The sequence below is a fragment of the Poromitra crassiceps genome (assembly GCF_964638095.1).
Source record: "Poromitra crassiceps genome assembly, chromosome: 30".
NCBI classification, from domain to species: Eukaryota; Metazoa; Chordata; class Actinopteri; order Beryciformes; family Melamphaidae; genus Poromitra; species Poromitra crassiceps.
The window spans coordinates 10,520,250-10,546,706 of record NC_139652.1 but is presented as its reverse complement, the minus strand read 5'-3'; the positions used below and the strand labels follow the sequence as shown (position 1 = coordinate 10,546,706).

At 43.9% G+C, this 26,457-nt stretch overlaps 1 protein-coding gene across 3 annotated transcripts in view; it reads left to right on the top strand.

The window, feature by feature from the left end:
• The window catches only part of pik3c2g (phosphatidylinositol-4-phosphate 3-kinase catalytic subunit type 2 gamma), a 30,151-nt gene extending 8,547 nt beyond the window's left edge, over positions 1 to 21,604 (top strand). Inside the window, exons 9-33 of one of the 3 annotated variants that reach the window (XM_083662917.1) lie at positions 1,508 to 1,633; positions 1,854 to 1,884; positions 3,232 to 3,415; positions 4,087 to 4,209; positions 5,183 to 5,311; positions 7,164 to 7,278; positions 7,382 to 7,515; positions 8,217 to 8,405; positions 9,098 to 9,191; positions 9,433 to 9,527; positions 9,878 to 10,058; positions 10,745 to 10,852; positions 10,979 to 11,071; positions 11,792 to 11,921; positions 12,056 to 12,192; positions 12,335 to 12,504; positions 14,204 to 14,360; positions 14,915 to 15,024; positions 15,139 to 15,304; positions 17,927 to 18,045; positions 18,216 to 18,312; positions 18,425 to 18,488; positions 18,708 to 18,784; positions 19,221 to 19,346; positions 20,869 to 21,604. In XM_083662917.1, coding sequence (XP_083519043.1) covers positions 1,508 to 1,633; positions 1,854 to 1,884; positions 3,232 to 3,415; positions 4,087 to 4,209; positions 5,183 to 5,311; positions 7,164 to 7,278; positions 7,382 to 7,515; positions 8,217 to 8,405; positions 9,098 to 9,191; positions 9,433 to 9,527; positions 9,878 to 10,058; positions 10,745 to 10,852; positions 10,979 to 11,071; positions 11,792 to 11,921; positions 12,056 to 12,192; positions 12,335 to 12,504; positions 14,204 to 14,360; positions 14,915 to 15,024; positions 15,139 to 15,304; positions 17,927 to 18,045; positions 18,216 to 18,312; positions 18,425 to 18,488; positions 18,708 to 18,784; positions 19,221 to 19,346; positions 20,869 to 21,021 — 3,108 coding nt within the window. In that variant the 3' untranslated portion in view covers positions 21,022 to 21,604. Of the gene's footprint in view, positions 1 to 1,507; positions 1,634 to 1,853; positions 1,885 to 3,231; positions 3,416 to 4,086; positions 4,210 to 5,182; positions 5,312 to 7,163; positions 7,279 to 7,381; positions 7,516 to 8,216; positions 8,406 to 9,097; positions 9,192 to 9,432; positions 9,528 to 9,877; positions 10,059 to 10,744; positions 10,853 to 10,978; positions 11,072 to 11,791; positions 11,922 to 12,055; positions 12,193 to 12,334; positions 12,505 to 14,203; positions 14,361 to 14,914; positions 15,025 to 15,138; positions 15,305 to 17,926; positions 18,046 to 18,215; positions 18,313 to 18,424; positions 18,489 to 18,689; positions 18,785 to 19,220; positions 19,347 to 20,868 lie in introns of those variants that run through there. The other 2 variants (XM_083662916.1, XR_014553870.1) reach the window with 2 other exon arrangements.
• The last annotated feature ends 4,853 nt before the right edge of the window (positions 21,605 to 26,457 follow it).

Sequence of the window (26,457 nt, the reverse complement as noted above, 5' to 3'; positions counted from 1 at the left end):
AGCCTTCATAACCACTGAGCCTTCATAACCACTGAGCCTTCATAACCACTGAGCCTTCATAGCCACTGAGCCTTCATAACCACTGAGCCTTCATAACCACTGAGCCTTCATAACCACTGAGCCTTCATAACCACTGAGCCTTCATAGCCTCTGAGCCTTCATAACCAGCGGGACATTTATCAAGTATCTGAGAGTAGTTTTGAGCATTTGTTTGAAGCTGCGTGGAATATCAGGGTTTTAGGTCACACTTTATTTGCATAGTCCACTGTTGATACCCAACAACAACTGCCTATGAAGTGATTCTCATGTGTCATTAAAATGACTATTGAGTTGAGTGATGAAATGTACTCAAGATACAGTATCTACTTTTATGACCTCATTGTTAGGAATCAACACTGGACGATCCAAATAAGGTGTTACCAATTACAGTTTAGTCAATAAGTTGTGAGAGAAAAGTATTCTAAACTGACTTTCTAATGCTTTCCCTCACCTGGGTCTGATCTCTCCATGTCTCTTCCCTCACCTGGGTCTGATCTCTCCATGTCTCTTCCCTCACCTGGGTCTGATCTCTCCATGTCTCTTCCCTCACCTGGGTCTGATCTGTCCATGTCTCTTCCCTCACCTGGGTCTGATCTGTCCATGTCTCTTCCCTCACCTGGGTCTGATCTGTCCATGTCTCTTCCCTCACCTGGGTCTGATCTCTCCATGTCTCTTCCCTCACCTGGGTCTGATCTGTCCATGTCTCTTCCCTCACCTGGGTCTGATCTGTCCATGTCTCTTCCCTCACCTGGGTCTGATCTCTCCATGTCTCTTCCCTCACCTGGGTCTGATCTCTCCATGTCTCTTCCCTCACCTGGGTCTGATCTGTCCATGTCTCTTCCCTCACCTGGGTCTGATCTGTCCATGTCTCTTCCCTCACCTGGGTCTGATCTGTCCATGTCTCTTCCCTCACCTGGGTCTGATCTCTCCATGTCTCTTCCCTCACCTGGGTCTGATCTCTCCATGTCTCTTCCCTCACCTGGGTCTGATCTGTCCATGTCTCTTCCCTCACCTGGGTCTGATCTCTCCATGTCTCTTCCCTCACCTGGGTCTGATCTGTCCATGTCTCTTCCCTCACCTGGGTCTGATCTGTCCATGTCTCTTCCCTCACCTGGGTCTGATCTGTCCATGTCTCTTCCCTCACCTGGGTCTGATCTCTCCATGTCTCTTCCCTCACCTGGGTCTGATCTCTCCATGTCTCTTCCCTCACCTGGGTCTGATCTGTCCATGTCTCTTCCCTCACCTGGGTCTGATCTCTCCATGTCTCTTCCCTCACCTGGGTCTGATCTCTCCATGTCTCTTCCCTCACCTGGGTCTGATCTCTCCATGTCTCTTCCCTCACCTGGGTCTGATCTCTCCATGTCTCTTCCCTCACCTGGGTCTGATCTCTCCATGTCTCTTCCCTCACCTGGGTCTGATCTCTCCATGTCTCTTCCCTCACCTGGGTCTGATCTCTCCATGTCTCTAGAGTGGGATGAATGTGAACGTGCTGGTGGACGAGGTTCGCACCATCTCCAGTCTTCTGTGTGGACTCTCGTCTAAAGAGCTGGAGGAGGCCATTGGCAAGCTCAACAGAGTCAACCCCATAACGCTGGTATGAGATTCCACATAGTCATGGTGCGTTCATGGGGACAAAGGGGTACAAATGATCCAAATGTCCTTTTATGTCCTGTTTTAGTTCTTACATCCTTTTGAATTCGGCTTTAAGCTACAATGTTTTGTGATACTGCGCCACAAAAATGTACTGTGCCAAAAAGCCTCCACATTCCAGTGAGCAACAGTACAAAGCTTTGTTTCCTTATCTTTTCTTTCAGAGTCACCATGAGATGTGCGAGTGTGAGACTGGTGAGTAAGTGTCACTGTAACAGAGCCCTGCATCACAAGGCCGAATTGTGTTCAATGTGGCCCAATACGGCTGCATAGCATTTACATCATTCAGCATTTACATCATTCAGCATTTTCTTGCCAATTCTGCTGCAGTGAAACAAAGCCCCACGCTTCAATACATTCCTCAGATTGCATTCATAGGAAGTTCTTTCCAGTCCGTGCTTCCTGTACTGTGACTGCACCATTACATCAGAGATGGACATTGTCTAGAAAGTCTGGAAACAGCAAGTTGTTGGACAGACAAAAAGTTCAAAACATACCAATTTCTGTTCCACTGTATTAAGAAATATTATTTTCTGTATTTGTATTTGTATATGTATTTGTATTTATTTAGCACATATTAAAATAATCGCCATACAAAGACACCATCAAATGCAGTTTAAATAAAAGAAAACATACAAGGAGATTCCAAAAAGCCCTCAAGGGGCTTGACAAGAGGCATCCCCCCAAATATCTTAGAGGCAAAAAAAATCATAGCTTAAAAACATAAATCAGAACACGCACACAGACACACACGCGCGCGCACACACACACACACACACACACACACACACACACACACACACACACACACACACACACACACACACACACACACACACATAAGGACATCACAGTACAGAGATTAAAACAAACAAAATAAGTAAAATGTTAGCCAAAAAAAAAAAAAAAGACAGAATTTGTAGTCCAAATGCTGATGTAATGAATGACTGTGAGTCCTTGTGAGTCCCGAGTTCCCACGTTTTGAATCGGCACAGCAGCAGTAAACAGACGTGTTTCAGCCTGTGTCTTTCCTCAGTGTAGGAGGAAACTCTGAGGAAAGACACAGGCTGAAACGCATCTGTTTACTGCTGCTGTGCGGATTAAACACTTTTTTTTTATGAGAATGGCGATCGAGCCACAGCAATATCCGCAAACCTGTAAACTATGATCGTACAGACACCATCTCTTTTCTAGAATGAACACACAAGACAAACACGTCAACAACACCATATGAGGGAAAGGGGGACACACAAAAACAACTGGGGGAAAAAACTGAAAAAAGGCAGAAGTACAAACAGTAGAATTGAAGCATAATGGCTGCACTGCAGTATTATCCAGAATAGACAACACAGTACAATAACAATGTAGCAGTAGTAGTAGTATCTACAAATAAATACAGAGTGGAGAAAACAAATAAATGGAATCAACAGTGCCAACAATCAAAACAACATTAAGAAATACAAATAATGCTTGATTGTACAATAAACTACAACTACGAACACTTGGATTGACTGATGACATTGAATCTCTGTGTCCTCCTAGCCATGCTCATGCTCCACCAGGCGCTGATCAAACTACTGCAGGTCTTCTTTGACAACTTCCAGTCGGACTTCAGAGGTCAGGAGCTCTTCCATAACCTCCAGACCCGTGACGTCGAGCACAACTATGACATCCTACAATTCAACATCGCTGCTCTCTACAAACTACGGCCCGGCTGGATCAGCAAGTATGCACACACACACAGACACACCTTTCATACATATTGTATATGCAGGCATACACAGACACAGAGACACACACACACACACACACACACACACACATCACACACACACACAGACACACACAGACACACACACACACACACACACACACACACACACACAGACACACCTTTCATACATATTGTATATGCAGGCATACACAGACACAGAGACACACACACACACACACACACACACACACACACACACACACACACACACACACACACACACCTTTCATACATATTGTATATGCAGGCATACACATACACAGACACACACACACACACACACACACAGACACACACACACACACACACACACACACACACAGACACACACACACACACACACACACACACACAGACACACACACACACACACACACACACACACACACAGACACACCTTTCATACATATTGTATATGCAGGCATACACAGACACACACACACACACACACACACACACACACAAACTGAACAAAGGTTTTTGAAGAGCACTACAATATTTTTGCGCTCTCTCTCTCTCTCTCTCTCTCTCTCTCTCTCTCTCTCTCTCTCTCTCTCTCTCTCTCTCTCTCTCTCTCTCTCTCTCGCTCTCTCTCTCTCTCTCTCTCTCTCTGTCATTTTTAGTTTTGATTACTTCTCCATTTCCTGTGTGTTGACGTACGGAGGGAAGAAGGTCTGTGAGGCCGGGGTTTCTGAGAACATCAGCAGCGCCTTGTCGCTTGGCAACAAGATCCAGTGCAACCGAATGTAAGAGCGCCATCTGATACAAACACCTACACAATAAGTAGGCTACAGGCCCAAATCCTCCAAAGTGTTTTAGATACTATTACCCCCCCCCCCCCCCCCAAGTAGAACAAAATAATACCATGTTTTGTTGTTGTTTTCATAATTTTCATTTGTTACACAGATTTGGTGCAAGATTTAACCACTTCTGACCACCGAGAATTGATAAAAATGGTTAAAAGAAATCTCTCCAAAATACCACATTAAGACACCGACCTTGAGGAACACCATAGAAGAATTCATGCTGTGATTTAGTATAAAAAAAAAAAAACATTTGGAGAATGAGATTTTTCTGCGATTCCCTTATTGTCAATACACCTAGCAAAACCATACATTCTCTGAATGCCCTAGGTCTCTAGTTTGTGTTTGTGCAGTTTCATGAGCCTGTGATTATCCTAGAGGACACAATAGGTCATTTTATACAGTGAGGTCAAGTTTCTAAAAATGGTCTCACTACAATGAAATAGCTGCTATGGGGACTAAACATCATCACACATGAGTACAGTTGGGGTCATTGAATCCACAAGCGTCTCAGCTTTCCTTACACATCCAATTTAGGCAATTCAAGACTGTTTAGGGACGCTAGTATGCAGAAATATTTAAATAGAATAGGCAAAAATAACACATATATGCAGTATGCAAAAAAGAAAAGCATGGTTTTTGCCCAACACTGCATGGGATTAGCATAAAGTGGGCATGTCTATAAAGAGGAGACTTGTGGGTATCCCTAGAAGAACCCATTCTCATCCAGATATCTTGAGGTGAGAGGTCAAGGGACCCCTTTGAAAATGGCCATGTCAGTTTTTCCCTCGCCAAAATTTAGTCTAACTTTGGAGCGGTATTTAACCCCCTTCCCGACTAGCTATGGGTACGAATGGATAGCTTAGATCGTGTGCGGTCTCTCATGTATGTGCTTGTTGTATCTGTGTGATGTTAGGATGGTGTTCCCTGTGCCAGTGAATCAGCTGCCATATGAGTGCATGCTGACGTTTCGCCTCCTGGGCTCTAAGCGGGGGAAGAGCAGTGAGCTGTTAGGCTGGGCTGTGCTGCCTCTTTACAGCAACAGGTAGAGTACAGGTGTATGCTCTCCACAACACACCTCTCCAGCCTGCATTATACATTCATATACCTTTTGTTTTAATGGTATGAGAGAGAGAGAGATACATATATATATATATATATATATATATATATATATACACACACACACACACACACACACACACACACACACACACACACACACACACACACACACACACACACACACACACACACACACACACAAACAGGCTCAGACACAGAAAAAGAGAGAAGGAAAAAAAAAAATACATATACAGACATATATATATACATTGTTGCTGATATTCTCCATAAACTTTTGCCAAAAAGTGACCAAAGATGGGCAATTGCAAAACATAATGCACAATGTCACCTAGGTTGGAATTGCATCTCCAGCATAGGCCGGATGGCATCAAGCCCATCACCAAATTCTATTGAATATTTTATATTGAATCAGTTTTGATCTCATCGGTAGTAGCTTCTGCTCTACTAATGTACTCCATTCGTTGTCATCGAAAGTAACTCCCTTCCCCACACTGTCTTCAGCCCTCCTGTGCTTACACTATATTTGCATAGATAGAAGATAACTATAAATTACACTTGCTGTAGGTGGCAAGTCGTATACAGTTTTAATTTGGTCATCTATATCCGATTGTAGGGGGAGTCTGGATCCAAGTCTGCCAACACAAAATAAACAATCTCTGAGTTGGAGATATCTCCGGAAAGTCGTTATTCTGTCAGTTAAACTGATCCTTTAAACTCTCAAAGGATTGCAGAATGTTCTCCTGGTAGAGACATCCAATATTTGTGAGACCCGTTTGTGTCAACACGGGGCTAGATCGATGTGACAGACGCTAAAGTCCGCTATGTGGAGAGAGGAGAGTAGCTACACTATGTCTCTACATGCATATTTTGGCGTGTGTGTGTGCATGCGCGCGTGCTTGCCTGTGTACCTGTGGGTACACGGGTATACAGATAGTAAAGTGCACTATCTATAGTATATATTGATGATGACCACTTGTATTTGTATGGCACTTCTCTGTTGTTGTTTTTTTTCACCTTTTTCTTTCTCCTTCGTCTTTGTGTGCTTTGTACATGTTGCCAATACTTATGGCCTGGGCTGTTGTGCCCTGATTGCTCAGATTTACAAAGGAAACAATAAAAAAAAACTATGATTAAATTATTATTTTTTAATCAAAATTCAAGTAATTTCATCCTCCACAGATTTCGAGGTCATCCGTGCTTTTAACAAACAAACTGACCATATACACTACAGTTTTACCATCTCTCCAGTCTCCAGCGGTTAGGCTACCAGCTGTATTAAGTTGAATTGATGAAAATTGATGGCGAATTTACTGATTAAGCTCAGCTCATCTGGCCCCTAGTTGCATTACAGACTAACTAGCTACCTATGTGGCAGGCAGGCCCTCCTGACAGACTGTCCCTCAGCCAAGACACTGTTTATTTGAATAGGGACAGAGACACCATAACATCTATAACCTAAGCTCATTTGCAATGTCCCTTTTATCACTGTTAAAAAAGTGATACAGTATACAACAGAGATACATACTGTAGTTTTGAGTCAGTATCAACTTTAAAATCATTTGTTTAAAATCAAATTGTTAGCATGCACTTGCAGTCTTGCTTATATGTAGTTGTTTTTGATCTGTTATTTCTTGTGTTTACCTTTTGTTTCATTTTGCGCATCTTATTATTCTTCTTTTAATGTGCTTCTTAGTTTTGTCTGCTCATTAAATGTTTTACGGTTCTTGTTTTTATGCCTTCCTGTAAAGCATGTCATAAAGTCTGTTGTTAGATCAACTCCACAGGCTGTGTGTAAACTGTTTGTGTTGCAGGACTCTGGTGAGTGGTGCTGTGCTGCTCAGTATGTCCGTGCTGGGGGAGCCACCGGCTCCTCCCTCCCCTGCCCTATTCGACAGCCATAAGCAAGCCACTGGGCTCATACTGCAGGTCAGTAGCATTGGGATAACTCTGCCCCCTATTGGCTAAAAACTATAACCAACACCCCATTACATGGTTTGGAAATCATTGATGGCTCTATGTCTTGTCCCAGCTGGAGTTCCAGGATCAGTTTGAATGGAAGTATCAGAGGCCCATTGCACTCCCCGGGTCGGCCATGTTCACTCGTCCTTGTGAGGAATTGCAAAAGAAAATGTCAGACGTCTCTAAGAAGCATTGCCTCTGTTTGTGAGTAGAATAAAACCACTAACACCCATGACACTCCAAAACATCTGCAATGAACTGTTATGTTGTTATTATGGATTTATTATATACTCATATACTATTTTATTTTGTTTGATTGTGTTCACTTCCATGATATAATGTGGTGGGCAAAAAATGTCAATGTATTTGTTTGTTTTCAGGATTTCAGGTTTTGGAAATAATCTCCTTCTCATTTCTACTTGGGAGATTGTCACCCAACCACCCCTTTTATGTCCCTGATGACACCCCCCTGCAGGGACCTTTATGTCCCTGATGACACCCCCCTGCAGGGACTTTTATGTCCCTGATGACACCCCCCTGCAGGGACCTTTATGTCCCTGATGACACCCCCCTGCAGGGACCTTTATGTCCCTGATGACACCCCCCTGCAGGGACCTTTATGTCCCTGATGACACCCCCCTGCAGGGACTTTTATGTCCCTGATGACACCCCCCTGCAGGGACCTTTATGTCCCTGATGACACCCCCCTGCAGGGACCTTTATGTCCCTGATGACACCCCCCTGCAGGGACCTTTATATCCCTGATGACACCCCCCTGCAGGGACCTTTATGTCCCTGATGACACCCCCCTGCAGGGACCTTTATGTCCCTGATGACACCCCCCCTGCAGGGACCTTTATGTCCCTGATGACACCCCCCCCTGACAAGTTGCTCTTCTTCCCCAGTCTGTCAGAGAATGAGAAGGCTTTCCTGTGGAGTAAGCGCCACTGCAGTGACAAGGGAAGCACCCTCCTCCACCTGCTGCTGGGTGGAGCCCCCCGGTGGCAGCCTGAGGACCTGACAGAGATCTACACTATCGTAGAACACTGGCCCATCCATCTACCTGAGGAGGCTCTCTTTCTGCTCAGTGACAGGTGGGCTGGCTAGGGTTCAGATGCAGAAGATATAGAGAGTTTTTTTTTTTTTTTTTCAAAGTGTTTTTATTTACAATTTGTTATCTTTACAATACATAGACAAAACAGCACCAACAACAAAACAACAACACCAACACCCACACCTCTGCTCCTCCAATTTGTACATAGGTAATCTTAAACCATATCATTTTTTTAATTAAACGTCATACAAGTAAAGAAAATAAATAAAAACAAAAAGACATTCTAGCTTCAGGAACTAGATATAGAGAGTTTAAACTGTTTACTAGTCCAGCTGCTGTATAGGACCAGCAAACGTACATGCTTTTTTGCTGCTTTCATGAACTGTATCTTGGTTCAAAATCAGATACAAACAAGTTGTTGTTGGACATGTGTATCATATGGTCTGGTGTGATATACAGTATATCAATACATTATGCAAGGTAGGGAATATCACAGCCCCCAACCCCACTAGCTCATGGCTAGCAGTCTCCTGTCCATTCTGCTAGTGCTAAATCTCTTACAGGTAGTTTACGAATGTATTTGAATGTTCCATTCTTGGTCTAATTTCATTACACAAAATCATAATAAAGTGTAATCATATCATACGCATGTCAAAAGGCTCAGATGTGACTCAAAGTTTCCATAATGTAGTAAAGGATGTTTGGTCGATGTCATTATGCTTTGTCATCCAGTTTTCATGACCTGACCGTGCGCAGAGCAGCAGTGCAGTACTTTGAGCAGATACCAGATGGAAAACTGGAGGAGTTTCTGCCACAGTTAGTCCAGGTAAAGAATGCCACCTGCTGACACACTCTGCAGGGCCAAATAGATACACTCAGTATTCACCTCCACTGTATCCTAACTTGATCTGTAAGGTGAATATTTCAGTACAAGACCTTAGTCAAGACATTTAACCACATTTTGATCTACTACATTTAGTACATTTACACAGACGTAAGTCAGCAGTTAGAATAGGCAGCACACTCTGTAGATCCCTCGTGGTTTGATTCATGGTCCTGTCCTGCAGGCTCTGAAGAGTGAGTGGGAGTTAGATGGACCTCTGGTGATGATGCTGTTGGACAGATCCTTGAGGAGTATACGGATCGCCCAGCAACTTTACTGGTGAGCAGTTTAGCTCATATTTCAAACTGAGGGAAAATTGCATTGGAGTTCAAATTACAACTACTATTTCTGATGATGTTGATTCATTGCAAAGTAAAATATCTTTCATTTTAAAAAGTTGATCCATAATTCCACATAATGGTAGCTGGGGTGAACGTGAAACTCTTGTCAATATTGTCATTGACTATCGTAAGACTAACACCGAGCATTCACCAGGGAGTGACATTGTTTTATCGAAAATGCGTCAATCCTTTTCGGTGGTTTTGTGTGTGGTTTTCATTTTTCACCTAAACATACGTCTTTGTCCTTTATTGTCGTTTTGCGTGCTTCTTGCCAACCTGCTGGTATAGGCTGCTGGTGGACGCCCAGGATGATGCCCACTACCAGAGCTGGTTCAGTAAGGTGCAGGCTGCCTTGAGGCACTGCTGTGGCCGCGCACTGAGGCAAGAGCTGGAGCAGGAGAGCCGCCTCGTCGCCCTCCTCACGCAGGTGGCTGAGAAGGTTCGCACCGCGGACAAGACCCGGCGCAAGGTCCTCTACCCATTTATCTACTCGTTCATTCATTGACGCATGATTTCTATTCGCACATAGGATAAGCAATAACCACGCCCTGTGGCGCCGGGATTGGCCAGGAGCATTGAAGCTTGGGACTAAAGCACCTGGGGTTTTTCATCTTTTAAAATAAAGATGTTTAAAAAACTATTGCTTGTTACATTTTCAGTGCTGTGCCTTTTCTCTGGGTAAGAATTGAGCTTGAAATTAACGATATGATACATTATATTATATGAGCTATGAACGTGAACACAACACCGTTTATATTATTGCATGTTTTTGTAGATTGTGTACAACATTGTGTAGATTACAATTATTATGCTTATTATTATTATTACTATGCTAAGGAAGGTAGGTGACGATAATTCATTTCAATGTCCGCTCTCAATGTCCGCTCTCGAAATCGCTGTGCATTCTCAAGAGCTATTCAGTTGGTTCATGAAATCGCTGGGCTGCGTGCCGTGCAGTGTTTGTGGTGTGGGAGATTCCAGCTGTCAAAAGAAGAAGACAAAAGCCTTGCTCCTGGCCAATCCCGGCGCCACAGGGCGTGGTTATTGCTTATCCTATGTGCGAATAGAAATCACGCTTCATTGACTTATTATTACTGTGCGAGTAATGTGTATTGTATCACAATAGCCCCAACTGTCATGCTGTGTTGACTGCAGGGTGTTTTGAAGAGAGAAAAGTGGAAGGTCGATGCCTTCTTCAAAGATGGGATGAGTTGCCGTCTGCCTTTGGACCCTGCAGTCCATGTGCAGGCAGTGGATGTGGATGTAAGTATACATTTGCACAGTGAATTCACTGTGCTTGTCCTCTGATGTCGGTGTCTGTGTGCATCACTCTGGTCTGAGAAGACATGATCAAATGTTTCATCCATTCCTTTGTGATGTCGCCTCCAGGCCTGTCGATTCTACAACTCCAACGCTGCTCCTCTGGGAATCTCATTCATCTCCAGCGACCCCCTGGCCAGGAACATCAGTGTCATCTGCAAGGTTCAGCATAATGTGATGCTTGCAGCAGAGATGGGGACTTTTTGGACTTGAGACTTGAGACTTGGACTTGAGTCGCAATTAAGTCACACACACACACTGACTTGAGACTTGTCCTCAAAGACATGAGACTTGACTTGGACTTGAAGGTTTGGGACTTGTGAACAATCCTTTTTTTTTTTTTTTTTTTTTCCATGCATGACATGTCTACTAATGTCATCTCTAATCATTGCTGCTACTGTATTCTAATAGATAAGGAGTGCATGAGGATAATACAATGCTTTGAATCCCTTAGTTTTAGCTATGCAGTGTTCTAAGCAGATTGGATGGCATAGAGCAGATAGAACACTCATTTGGACTTGCCCCTCAAAGACTTGAGACTTGACTTGGACTTGTGACCAAAGACTTGAGACTTGACTTGGACTTGTGACCAAAGACTTGGGACTTGACTTGGACTTGCCCCTCAAAGACTTGAGAATTGACTTGGACTTGTGACCAAAGACTTGAGACTTGACTTGGACTTGCAAAAAATGACTTGTGAGCATCTCTGGCTTGCAGACATGTAGGAGCTTAGATCTGCCTAAAGGATGTTCTCTCTCTAGAAACTAGGACACCCTGCTGCTCTCTGAAGCTTCCTTGTCAGTCACATTGCGATCGTAAGCTATCTGGTAGCCAGTTGATGATCCAGTTGGATGTGACATGGTTTTATGTGCTGCTGTGCAGACAGGAGATAACTTGCGTCAGGACATGCTGATCCTGCAGATAGTCCGTGTGATGGACAGGGTGTGGCTGGAGGAGGGGCTGGACATGCGCATGGTCACCTACAGGTGTCTCTCCACAGGCAGAGACCAGGGTCAGTTGGATGCTTGTTTGTGTTTTTGAATGTGCACGAATAGTTGCCTTGCTTATGAAGTTTCTCATAGTATTCGAAATGATTTCTATGTACATGTATGTATTTCTGCTTATGCTTAACTATGTGGTTGTCAGGCCTGGTGGAAGTGGTCCCAGAAGCGGTTACCCTGGGGAAGATCCAGCAGGAGTGGGGTCTGGGTGGGCCTCTTCGTGAGGACACCCTGGAGAAATGGTTCCACATGTGGAACAAAACCGAGGAGGACTATGAGAAGGTTAGGCCCATGCCATATAAATCATCTATGATGTCTTCTTACCATCGTAACTGACCATAGACTTCAATGTTTACTTTTGTTGTCAATGGGCTGACGTTTAAATATCTTTGTTGCGTTGTGTGTGATATTCTCCTATGTGCAGGCTGTGATGAACTTCCTCCACTCGTGTGCAGGTTGGTGCGTGGCCACCTTCATCCTGGGCATCTGTGACCGCCACAATGACAACATCATGCTGAAGCATAGTGGACACATGTTCCACATCGACTTTGGCAAAATTATGGGCAATGCACAGAAGTTTGCAAACATCAAAAGGCAAGTCGGCACTAAAGTAGTAATGGTTTGTTTGAGTAGCATAGACATCAGCTGGGACTGGGACTTATCCATACAATTGTACATAATGAGGTTCCCAAATATATGTCCATGTTATGACCCCAGGGTACATCTCTGAGGATACGTCCCAGTTGCATCCATGCAATGTTTTCTTTCTTTATAAGTTAGCCTGGCTTAGCCAGTGACTCATAGGAATAGACTATGTGACAACCAGGAAAGACTAGTGACTACTGGAGAGTCAGTTGACAGCCGGAACAGGGACGGCACCCGGGAGCAGTATGGGTTAGCGCCCCAGCCTGCGTCTTCCGTGAGGAAGAAGCCCAACAATCCACGAGAGGCCTTTTAGGAGGGCCATTCAAGCCGCAAGTGGAGTCTGCAGTGCCACCAAGTACTGGTACTGCATGGTGTCCACTAAGATACCATCACCTCGGAATGAGATGTTTGGAGCGGGGGAGTCTGGTGCAGCGCACAGGTCCTAGACCTGGTGAGACGAGGGAGGAGCCCGGCCGGGTGGCAACCCACAGAGCCCGGTCCCTCTACGTACCAGACCCTCCCCCCCCCCGGTCCCGGCAGAGTAGTTCCGGAGCAGCGGATTGAGTGGCCCTGACCACGTGACCACCTTCGACCCTTCCTAGATGGCTGACCGTGGGTAGCTACTGGGACGTAAGTTGGGGCTTGGCCAGCCCCGGCTGGGTCACCTGGGCGAGGGTGTATGATGTTGGGAGACCCAAAACATCCTATGACCCCAGGGTACATCACTGAGGATACGTCCCAGTTGCATCCATGCAATGTTTTTTTTTTTCTTTACCAACTATTTAAATCGCTTCATCCAGTGTTGGGCAGTAGCTTGCTACAAGTAGCGAAGCTACATAGCTTAACTACATTTCTCAGTAGCTTGGTGGTAGCTTCACTACTTTTTAACCAAGTAGCTTTTTCAGTAGCTAAGCTATTTATAGACCCAAGTAGCTTGTAGCTTCCCGCAAAAGCTACAAGCTACTTGCCAGAGAAAATCCATGAGCAAAGCACGCAGTGGAGATTTCTGCTGGGGTTTGGATTACACAGGAGGAGACATTGCATGTCAAGTGTGCCTGTGTAGCCAATAAAGCACTTCCAGTTCCATTATGACGGACAACAAGTGCCTATTTGTTTGGTGGAAACTTGTTCTTTGACAAAAAAAAGTAGCTTTGATGTAGCAAGCTGCTTTTGCCATGTTGCTCGTAGCTTAGCTTGCTACATTTCTCTGGGGATAGCTTCAATGTAGTTTAGCTATATTTAATCGAGAGTAACTGATAGCTTAGCTTACTACATTTTCCAAGTAGCTTGCCCATCACTGGCTTCATCCACAACTATGCTATTGTACTAGAGGCAGCTCAATGGACTTTAGACTTTTTAGATTCAAGAGTTCTATGGGTAAAAATACATGTTTATACTCTGCTCTGCTGCAATTGAATGGAATAAACATCCAGCATCGCTGAAACTCACTGAAGCACAGAGTAAGCCTGTGGCTTTATTGTGACAGCTTTTAAATGTATGTAATAACTGTCTTTGTGGAAGCAGTGTTATGTGTTTTAAATTGTCAAATAAAATGTACTTACTTTATCAAGAAAAGTATAAAAAAAAAAAGGCCAAGAGAATGCTGTGAATGAACAAGAAGACATCCTGTCTCTCTCTGCACCGGCAGGGACCGAACACCATTCGTCTTCTCAAAGGAGATGCAGCACTTCATCACAGGTGGAGGTAAGAAGCCTCAGCGCTTGCATCGCTTCGTGGAGCTCTGCTGTGAGGCGTACAACGTCATCAGGCGGCGCACTGCGTTGGTCCTCAGCATGATGCAGCTGGTAAGACCATGACTCAATAGTTTAAGACACGGATCACGGTTAATTACTGTTACAACTGAGCATTTTTATAATGAGAACTATCAGGCTCTACAGAAGCTCACAGACTACAATTAAAAAGATAGAGGCTTGAAATATGTGGACACTTCTCAACGTTGCCGTGTTACAGTGATGACAGACTATATGGTTATATCGTTGTATTGTTATATTGTATTATAAGTTGAGCGATAGGGACAGAGACTTATTTACGAGTTGAAGAGCTGTCTTTGTCTATTTTCAAAAACTTTCGTGGCCTTGATCTCCCCCCCTCAAATTCACAAACTTTCAAGGATTTCAAGGACCAGTGGGAACCCTGTAATAGATACAGTACTATCGCATAATACAATACCTTTACATGCGTGCAAAAACTGCACATGTATGTGGTTTATATATATATGTGTGTGTGTGTGTGTGTGTGTGTGTGTGTGTGTGTGTGTGTGTGTGTGTGTGTGTGTGTGTGTGTGTGTGTGTGTGTGTGTGTGTGTGTGTGTGTGTGTGTGTGTGTGTGTGGTTTCCAGATGCTAGGTGCAGGCTTGCCAGAGATGAAGGACATCCATGATTTGCAGTATGTCCAGAACAACTTGAGACCGCTCGACTCAGACCTGGAGGCCACTTCTTACTTTACCAGGTACTGTGTCAATCACATGCGTTTCAACACGTCTTCTTTAAACCATCCCGTATTGACGTGTTTACACAGCTGTATTAACCTGAGATCATTTTGTCTGTTTCTGTCATGAGCTAGGAAGATCAAGGAGAGCATGGACTGTTTTGCAGTCAAGTTTAACTTCCTGACACACATCCTAGCTCAAGGCAAAAAACCAGGACCACTGACCCAGTCCCACAACCCCGCCCCCAACAACAACATCCAGGAAGCAGTCATCCAGAGATACACCGTGGACAAGGGTGTGGTGAGGCTGCATCTTGCTCTTTGTACTGCTAGTTTGGTCTGGAAAAGTTGGCACCAATGCTTCACTGACATATTTAGTTCATTTCTACCATGAAATGTCACTGAGAGATTTTGACAGACACATCTGAGGCTCTCTGTCATAGCTGAGAGAGGGAGTTGTTCAAACTTTTCATGCCAGCAAGTTCACATTGGTTCTAAGAGCAATATATCCCATGGTAGTCTGTTGACAGTGTTGAGTTGAGTTGAGAGTTGAGAAAACTTTATTTATCCCCAAGGGGCAATTCAGTTTCTACAGTTCATCACCGTTGCGGGTAAACACATTGTATCTCAGTCCTAAATCACAGGATACAAAATACATACATACACAAGAAGATAAACAAGAGTAAATCACAGGATACAAAATACATACATACACAAGAAGATAAACAAGAGTAAATCACAGGATACAAAATACATACATACACAAGAAGATAAACAAGAGTAAATCACAGGATACAAAATACATACATACACAAGAAGATAAACAAGAGTAAATCACAGGATACAAAATACATACATACACAAGAAGATAAACAAGAGTAAATCACAGGATACAAAATACATACATACACAAGAAGATAAACAAGAGTAAATCACAGGATACAAAATACATACATACACAAGAAGATAAACAAGAGTAAATCACAGGATACAAAATACATACATACACAAGAAGGGAAATAAGAGAGAAGCTCAGTGTGATCAAAGCGAGGTAAAGTTCATTTTGGTTCCTCGTGTCCTTCAGCATACATGGATCTGAGCCACAAGGGTGCAAGACGCAACATTGTTTGTACACATGTAAAGTGCATAGGGTGCATGTGTAAACAATTGGTTTTAAAAGAGACATAAAAAAAAAAAAAAAGTAAAATAAGATCAAAAATAAAAAATGTGCATACAGAAAAAGTGCAAATGCTAGGATACACAGTGTTGTTGGTTCAAGTACATACTACATGCATACAGTCAGTGCAGTTTTCTACTTCTCTGCATTCAGCAGCCGAATGGCTGAGGGAATGAAGGATTTGGAGTAAGGGTTTGTTCTGCAGGGAGGTGCCCGATAGCGCCGTCCCAGCGGCAGGAGGGCAAATTTAGAGGACAGGATATGGTCAGGTTGGTCCATATCATAGTCCTATCGTATGGTCAGGTTGGTCCATAACACCTTTTGCTTTCTGAACCACTCACTCACAGTGTGTTGGGGCTGCTGTCTGTTGACTCGGGCAGCCAGACAGGGCCTCCCAGGTAGCAGAATTGTTGGGAAAGGTCTTCCCAGACTCCCCAGAGTTGAGTGAGCAGCATTACTGCTGGTTGTTGGTGGTATTGCACGCGTCTTTGATAAGCATCCATGTCGGCTCCCTGTTGTCAGGGTAAACTGTCCGTCTGTTGGCAGGCAGGGAGGCATCACCTTGTCTGTCACTGTAGCACAGAGATATCTGCTTATTCACTCAGATTGGGCTTGTAACAGGCTGGAATGGCTATTGGCAAACACATTTAACTATGTCATCAAGTCAACTGTGTTACTGGTGTTACATTGGACTCTGAATTACTCCTGGGACGGAAGATTATCTAAAGGCTTACTAATGGCCAACTTAGAACTGGTTAACTTTACGTGCCCACTGGCCAAAAGGGGGTGTGGCAATGGGCGTGGCCAGTCACAAAAAGGTGCCTAACTTCCAAATGGATCCACGTAACACCACAGAACTCTAATTCATGCACAGATGTCATGAAAGGTGAAATTGGATATGACCAAAACCATTTTCTTAACCAGGCTGTAAACATGTTTATTTCTGCTGTAAACTCTGGCATTTTAACATGGCGGTGAATGGGGTTTTACTCACTTTTTTTTTTAGCCAGCCTCAAGTGGCCATTCGAGGAACTACAGTTTTTAGCACGTCCACATTGGCGTCAATGCGATAAAGCAAAGCTGCTCCCTCTGTCATGGGCCAAGGAAGAGTTGATTAACTTTCCACGGCCATTGGCCAAAAGGGGGCGTGGGTATTGGCGTGGCCAATCACAAAAAGGCGCGTAACTTCCCAACGGATTCACGTAACACCACAAAACTTTGTAGAAAGTTTGCCGGAGGTATGCACTCAAACTCAATTCATACCTAGACCTCAATATGTATAATATTTGCTCCTTTATTGATCCCAATATACCATATATATATATATATATATATATATATATATATATATATATATATATATATATATATATATATATATATATATATATATATACAGTATATGTCCTCATTATTTATTTGTTTATTTATTTATTATTCATATATATATATATATATATATATATATATATATATATATATATATATATATATATATATATATATATATATATGTCCTCATTATTTATTTATATATTTATTTATTTATTTATTATTCATATATATATATATATATATATATATATATATATATATATATATATATATATATATATATATATATATATATATATATATATATATATGTCCTCATTATTTATTTGTTTATTTATTTATTATTCATTAAGTCATCCTGCCACCATCCCAAGTCACCCATTGATATGAATGGTTGGGTTTGATTTGCAGACCTATGAGTTGAGGGTGTCCATTGATGACGGCTATCTGAATATAGAGAAGACATTTGGGCAGTTTGAGCTCATCCACAAGCAGCTGCAGAAACACTTCATCGAGTCGACACTGCCACAGTGAGTGATGGAACACTGGCACATCCAACTCCCATTGTAGCCAGAGCATTGTAACAAAACGCTCAATGTTCTACCATGATACTGGGGTACATAGATCCCCCCCCCCCCCACACACACACACTACTGTATATCTTCACTGCATCTCTCTTCACCTCCTCCCTCTCCTCTAGATTCCCTAGATGGTATAAGATGTCGTTCACCCCACGCAGGAAGATGTCTTTGCTGAATAAGTACCTGAAGGAGCTCTTTGAGGGACCATGTAAGGGAGTAAGTGTCTCTACCACCATTACCATTACTCTCTGTCAATGGCTGATCTTCCCTGAATGATCTCTGACAACTGGCCACGGCTGACGAGCGTGTCCCACTCTGTCATCCGCAGAATGAATTTGTGTGTAGCTTGTTCCTGGACGGCCCCAACACAGCCCGAGACAGTGTGGCCAGAGGTAACCTTCTGCTCCTGAATAAGAGATGACTGTATAAAAATGATGATCAAAGATTTGCCTTTTCTTGAATTGATGGAGAAAAGAGATGTAGTTCTGCAAGAAGACTACAGTATATTATGCTATTTCTTCAAGGCTCATATAAATAGTTGGAGACATTACATTTACATGTATGCTGTTATTGATTGGCACTGCTGTGCTTAGTGAACCCATCTCTTGCAGAACGGCCTCAGATCCAGCTGTCCATGTCTTACACAGACTGTAAGCTTTCAGTCTTGGTGAAACACCTGAAGAACATTGTGAGTTTTTTTTTGTTTGTTTCACTCCTTCATGGCACTGATTATATTGGCACTTGATGTATGGCAACAGTGATAATCTCAAAGATTTTCATATAAATAAATGTCTGTTAAGTCGCTTTATTTATCGCAGACTGAGTTAACACAATGGTAATTGATTGAGCCTATGGCCCATTGATGGAGGCCTTTGCATTTTCACTATTGCAGCATTTATGAACTTGGTGTCTGACTCTCTGTGGTGACACAGATGATGCACTGAACACTGTTTGGATCGCACCTGCAATTACCGCTCACCACCATAGGTGTCGCCAAAGAGAAGAAAACTGAAATCTTGGAGATGATCACATTAAGTACTGTTTTGCAATGACAAAATGAGGAATGCACGCACAGTGAATTAATCCCAATGGGTCCTCCCTGGTCTTTTTTACTTTTTCAATAGAGGCTGGCCAATGGCAACAACCCTGATGCCTATGTGGTCACACGTCTGAGGCCAGACCCCCACAACCGCTCCAAGAGGAAGACCAAGGTGGTGCGCAATAATGTCAACCCCACCTTCAATGAACTGGTACAACAACCTCAATCCTTCCTTCTACCAATAAACATGCTTTGTGGTTTATGCAAGGTTGAGGGATTCTGAACAATAGGTAGAGAAATGGGCCCAACCTGACTTCCACATTAGTTAGATTAAAGGTATACTATGCAGAAGTTTCATGCATTTCCCTGCTTGCCATTTGTAAACGCAGTGCACATGGCCCCTCCCCCCGGGTCAACAACGAGAGAGAGAGAGAGAGAGAGCGCTGGTTGAATGATGCAGTCTGCTGTGCTGCTCTGCTCTGTGCGATGCTATTGGTTGCGGGGCGACACTGCTAAAACGACGTTCCGACCAAATACAGACAGAGGGCAGTGTCTCTGCTGATAAACACACCGCCATGCAATGTGCGTGTGGTGTTCTTTTCCTTTTGCACATCAGGCTTTTCTGCCACTTCTAGATATTCACATCCTGTAATATTCACATTATACTCTCTGCTTGCTGCACTGTTCCCCTCACTCTTTTTCCCCCAATTTACAAATAGGCTCAGACACAGGAAAAGAAAGTACATAACATAGGGGGAAACAAAAAACACAAAAACACAAAAAACACACAAAAACAAACATACATCATGAACATTTAACATGACAATGTGGCCCTACCAGCCATACAAAGTGTGTATGTGCTTGTAGGAGATAATGGACAAGGGATCCCATGCAAGGGGTCCAGGAGATACCAGCTGGGCGAGCCATCCATCACCCCCAACCTCAGTCACTGGTCATTAACCTCATCAAAGTCGGGGTCCCAGACAGTTGAGAACCTTCCAATGCTCCCCTCACTGTTTGAGTCTGATCTGATCAAACGTTCACTGAGAAAAGCGTTCTCTTTTGCAGTTGTGATAGGAAGTTGGAACAAAGCCTACTTGTTGCATGGAGCTTAACTCGGATACTGAATAGTATAATGTACTTAATTTACTGTTACATCAGTAAATGTAACAGTGGGGTACGGTGGTGCAGTGGTAAGCGCTGTCGCCTCACAGCTCGAAGGTCCTGGGTTCGATTCCCACCTGGGACGCTGTGGGCGCTGGAGTTGTGACCCCCCCCCCCATATCTTCAGTGCCCACTGCCCGGGTGGGCTATCTCGTCGAAAGGGCCTTTCTGTGTGGAGTTTGCATGTTCTCCCCGTACCCCCCAGGGGGTTCCTCCGTACATAACCCCCCACTAAAAAACATGCAGAAGATCGTCATCCGACCAGTGACGACAACATCCAAGTTGGTCCAATGATGGTCCAATGAAGGTCCCCGGGCGCTGGAAAGAAATAGCGACCACTGCTCCTGGCCTGCCCCCTGGAGGAAAGGACAAGCCTGGATGGGTCAAATGCAGAGGACATATTTCACCGGCCACCGTCAGCATGAGTGTGTGTTGTGGCCGCATCATGCATGTGTTGTAGTGTGTTCGTGTGACAATAAAGACGGGCTGCCGTCTGAAATCGTGTTTTAAATCATCATGCGCTAACTGTGTCTAAATATCAGTCTAAAATATCTCATTCTTCTTCACAGCTGGAGTACAGTGATGTCCCGTTGTTGCAAGGAAAGGTGCTGGAAGTGACGGTGAAGAGCAAGAAAACCTTTGTAGCTGCAACCAACGTCAAGCTGGAGAACAACTGCCTCAACAAGGAGCAGTGGTTCCCACTGGGGAACTGTGCCGTCTGACAACAGGGACAATGCCACTGTGAGCCTGCTGCCACTAGGGGGTGCTGCAACCATAATGGAACAAAAAAGCACTCCCTATGGAGATTGGTCTGACTGTAATACTGAAGGAGACAGCTTCACTTGAGAAAGGGAACCATGAACTCAGTGCCATGTATCAGAAGAAACGTATCCTCACTCCATAGCTACACTCCAGTAAATACACTAGCAATGGACGGGGTGTTTGGATGTTGTTACAAAGCTGAGTCAAAGCAAAGCTCAGAGAACGAGAGACCGTTTACTGTGATTGTCATTCTGCTTTTAATGTACTTTATCGCTACATCTACATCAAATAAAGATGATGTGTTAATTAAGACTAGTGTAGAATGTAGCCTTGGTGATGGATGAAGGAAAATATTATTTGCACTTTCTTTGTACTGTAACTATGTAAAATGTTGTGTTATCCCCATTCGTTTGCTTCGCTGGGAGCTTACAGCGTGTGTGTGGTTGAGATTTTAGATTTGATAGATTCTATACTATCTTAAGCAGCCCTATTGTTACCTGCCTAGACACAGTGTTTTCCCCTTGGGCTGTGTCAATTGGATGGCCTTGACCAGTGAATTTGGACCGAGGGGAAGGGATGGGAGGGGCGGGGGGGAGGGGTGTGAGCTGGATGAGGGGCGGGGCTAACACTCCCCCTCACTAAATCCCATCTCTTGTCCATCAATATCATTCTCAAATTCATGCAAACAAGCAATGGCACTCTCTCTCTCTCTCTCTCTATCTCTCTCTCTCACACACACACACACACACACACACACACACACACACACACACACACACACTCTCTCTCTCTCTCTCTCTCTCTCTCTCTCTCACACACACACACACACACACACAAACACACAGGGCTGAGGCTGGGCTTCATGTAATCTTAATGGCATGCTCTCCTCCTGACAGGGCTGCTGACCTGTCCTCCACCGGCTGACTCATTCATAGAATTGAGTGATGAACGAGGGTGGAAATGGACTGCCCTGCACTGGATTTGGTTCAATAATGTATACCACCGTGTGTGAACGCTATTTATATGATCCCCTGCTGGCTCTCTCAAAGGGATTGGTTAGCTTAGGAATCCAAGCTGGCTGCTCCTCTTTCATAGTATCATGGAGTAGTAATCCAAAAGCAAAACTATCGTCTCATGAAAATCACATCCTCCACTAATAAATGCATTAGCATCAGTGATTACAGAATGTACTGTCTTACTCCAGGGCTTTCTCCACGACTCGATTTGAACTGCAAGCAGAGAGCTGTTTCTCAGACCTGCTGAAACGTCTGCAGCACAAATTGCAGGCAGCAGAAATATGGTCTAAATCTATTTTCCGACAATAAAACTATTTATATCTGAGGAAATGGGGCTCTTTATTTCTTTATTTCTTTATTGATGCATTGATTTTACTGCTGCGTCAGCCACGGTCGTCTTTCTTTCGTGAGGTGTGTGTGTGTGAGTCTGGTGTGATGGACCCTTTTCGCAGCAGACACTTTGTGTCTCAAAGGCAGCGTAAAAACACAGGTGCAACCAAAACATTCACGAGGGCCCCCGGCACTGGAACACCTAAATGGAATGGAAGTTGGAAACCGTCATTAATGTTTTGGTTGCACCTGTGTTTTTACACTGCCTCTGAAACACAAAATGGCTGCTGTGAAAAGGTTCTATTGAAGAGCTGTTTTAGCAATATACCACACAGAGATGAAGAGGGAGTACATGTAGTCGGGACTGGAGGGGGGCAGCCAGCGTTAACCGACGGGGGGGCGGAGTCTCATCAAACTGCAGGTACACAGACACATGTGTAAAGCATGTGCAGAAGCTGTGATATGAACATCACACACACAAAGCAGAGCCCAACCAGAGGTATGCTGACAGTGAATATGGGGAAGTAATGGTCATGCAATGTCACCTGTAATTTAGCTCTCGCATCACGTGCACCCAACCCCCTTCTCTCTCTCTCCACCTCAGTGTCTCACCTTCACGCTGGTGAAGGGCAGGGTGTACTGGCCCACAAACTCACTGCCAGGGATGTATTATGGAAACCCAGGGGCCCAAGAGCTCAGGGGGCCCATAACCCAGAGCCTCTTCGCAGGACCACCGCGTATCTCGCCTTGGACCAAATGATCCCTCGGGGCCCCCCAACCCTTTATTTTTGACAAAATGTTCCATAAGTTTATAGACAATTATTGTACTTTTGGCTTTGAGTGTACCTGCGCTGTAAATCCTGTTCTTGAGACAGCAGCAGATTCATTCCAAAACCCTGGCAAATTCTGGAGGCGATCGGAGCAATGGCTGGCGAGATAAGCACACACACACACACACACACACACACACACACACACACACACACACACACACACACACACACACACACACACACACACATCTAGGACTATGTGGCAGTATTATGGGTCTACTTAAAGAGATCACAGAGGGTTGTATTACAGTTATAAAAAGTGGACTCCTGATGTGACCATGCTCTCTGGTCTGTAGCCCCGCCATTATGTCATGTGTCTTGGATGCTAGGCTATACAAGTGCTGATATTACTTGGCCCCAATGTACAGATTTGTCTGAGATATGGGAGAGAGGAGGTACATCCATTAGACCCCTGCTAATTGCATTGCATCAACTCCCCTCTACCCCCCCCCCCTCTCTCTCTCTCTCTCTCTCACTCTCTCTCTCTCTACCCTACTCACTTTCTGTGGGAGATAATCAAATTAAACAGACACACTCTCAGGGAGTTTAACATCATTGATTGGAAGGCATGGTCACATACATGTATGTGCACATAAAGCACACACTTGCGCACACACACACAGACACACACACACACACACACACGGGCATCCTGTAGCATAGCATGACACTTTAATCCATAAATCCACCCAGAGTGGATTTGGGAGAGTTCCAGCGCAGTACCTTGAGCAGCCAGCAGGTGTGTGGGCCCAAGGCTGTGTTGGCAGCAGTTGGGATCAATCAAAGCTGTGCTGGCATCAGGAGGACGTAACCCACCACAGCCACCTTTGTCCTGGAAACACCCGATGCACCTCCTGCGGTGCTATCACCGTGCTGGTGTGGTTGGGTCCATAGGCAGGCGAATGGAAGTTGAGACTGAGAGCCACTACAAAACATCACAATACAATCTTGCAACAATGGAAAAAGATATGCCACAGACAGAGCAGAGGCCAGGATTTGATGGAGAAAAATGCCCGAAGCCTTTTAAAATAAAAACCAGCGGGATGAATTGATTTTGGTGCGTTTCACCGAGACCTTCCATTTTGCATGCTCCTGGAGGGAGCTACACTACTGTAGAGGCTGCTCCTGGAGGGAGCTACACTACTGTAGAGGCTGCTCCTGGAGGGAGCTACACTACTGTAGGGGGCTGCTCCTGGAGGGAGCTACACTACTGTAGAGGCTGCTCCTGGAGGGAGCTACACTACTGTAGAGGCTGCTCCTGGAGGGAGCTACACTACTGTAGAGGCTGCTCCTGGAGGGAGCTACACTACTGTAGAGGCTGCTCCTGGAGGGAGCTACACTACTGGAGGGAGCTACACTACTGTAGAGGCTACTGAAATAGAGACACTTTCAGTTACATTGACCTTCTGACATGGCAGCTACAATGACTCAAGATGTTCTGCAACAATATAGCGTCCATTGCATCAGGGAGGCATTCCAAATCACACACCATTGTGCAATGACCAGTGTTGGGGGTAACTCATTACAAAAGTAACCTATTACATGTAATATATTACTTTTAGCAGTAACTCAGTAATATAACTTATTACTTATTTCAGTAATATTATACCAGTTACTTTGTCAAGTAACTCAAGTTACAAATTGAGTTAAATTTTATTAAATCAAAGCACATTTTAAAAAAGATACAATAATTTCCTAATCTGTGTGTTTTTATGCAAATAGATTCAAGATTCAAGATTTTTATTGTCACTCCGTGGTACAAGTATCACCTGTGAAATTCTTGTGCTGTGGACTCCGTTTACAACATAGTACAAATATAACAGGGCATATGAGTGCAAAAACAACAAGAGACACAACAAGCAATAAGGCAGTAGATAACCACTATAGATGACAATAACAAAGGAAAAGAATAACATTTAGAATTTTGAATTGTTTACACTGTGACTTGAAGGCGGTTGAAATAATTTTTGGGGATGGTTCCAGGGCAGCGATGTCATTCTGCTGCTGCTGTTGTTTTGGTCAAAGTAATGCAAAAGTAGTGTAATAAGTAACAAGTTACTCTACACAGACAGTAATATTGTAAAGTAACTTATTACTTTCAAATGAAAGTAACTAGTAATATGTAGTATATTACATTTTGAAAGTACTGGCAATGACAACATCTTCAATGGCCTTTGTGCAAAGCTATGGCTTGGTGTGTGTACTGCATAGTCTTCACTGTATGTGTTTACACTATGAATAGCTCGAGGTCCACAACTCAATGGGTGACATCACAGTGGCTACGTCCATCTTTGTTTTTTACGGTCTATGATGTACATACATGCACGCGCACATATGCATAGATACACATTACTCTCAGTCAGAGCAGGCAAACAAGCTCCCCACACAAGCTGCATGCATTGTCCTTCTTGATCAGCACCCTGCAAACTTAGGAGACAAACGTCAAACTGCAGCGACTGTAACTTGTCCCAATTTTCCCCCGGGGATCATTCAAGTCTTTCTGATTCTGATTCTGATTCTGAAAACGTTCCCTCGGCACAAACCACCACCGCCTCTCTGATTTGTCAAAATGAGGCTGTTCTTCAAAGAACCATTGAGTGGCCCACATCCGCTCCACACAGCTACGTTTGACAAAAGTGTTCTATCTAAGTGGATGGAAAAAGCAATCGCTCAGATGCATGCTGGCAGCTGCTACATTTCAAAGTAGTATGGATGTCTTAGCTCTGGTTGGTCTCCAAGACACATCAGCAGCAAGATGTTTAGAGTTAAAACACTGTGGTTTGCCTTCAGAAACCAACCGCTCCATCCATGGCAATTTTCATGAGAGCAAGTCATCCCGTCACAGTTAAGGATGCGTACTCAAAATACACTAAATACACCAAATAATTACAGGGCATCCAAAATTCACAACCTATAGCAGCTGAGTCGATACAGTATCAATCTCATGCTGCGAATAGATATGCATATATTTTACACTGAAAATTATAACTTTCACATTGAAAATGATCACTTTCACGTTGAAAATGATATGCTTCAGGGCCTTCGTTTGGCACCACACTGTCTCATTTTTAATTGCGATTACACCAGATGATACGCTGGTGGGCAGCTGGGACGGAGACTTGACTCATTTAGTTGTGATTTATGGCATCATGTGAGGCTCCAAAAGAGAAACACACTCATGTTTACAGTAACAAATAGAATCAAGTGGAGTAATAAC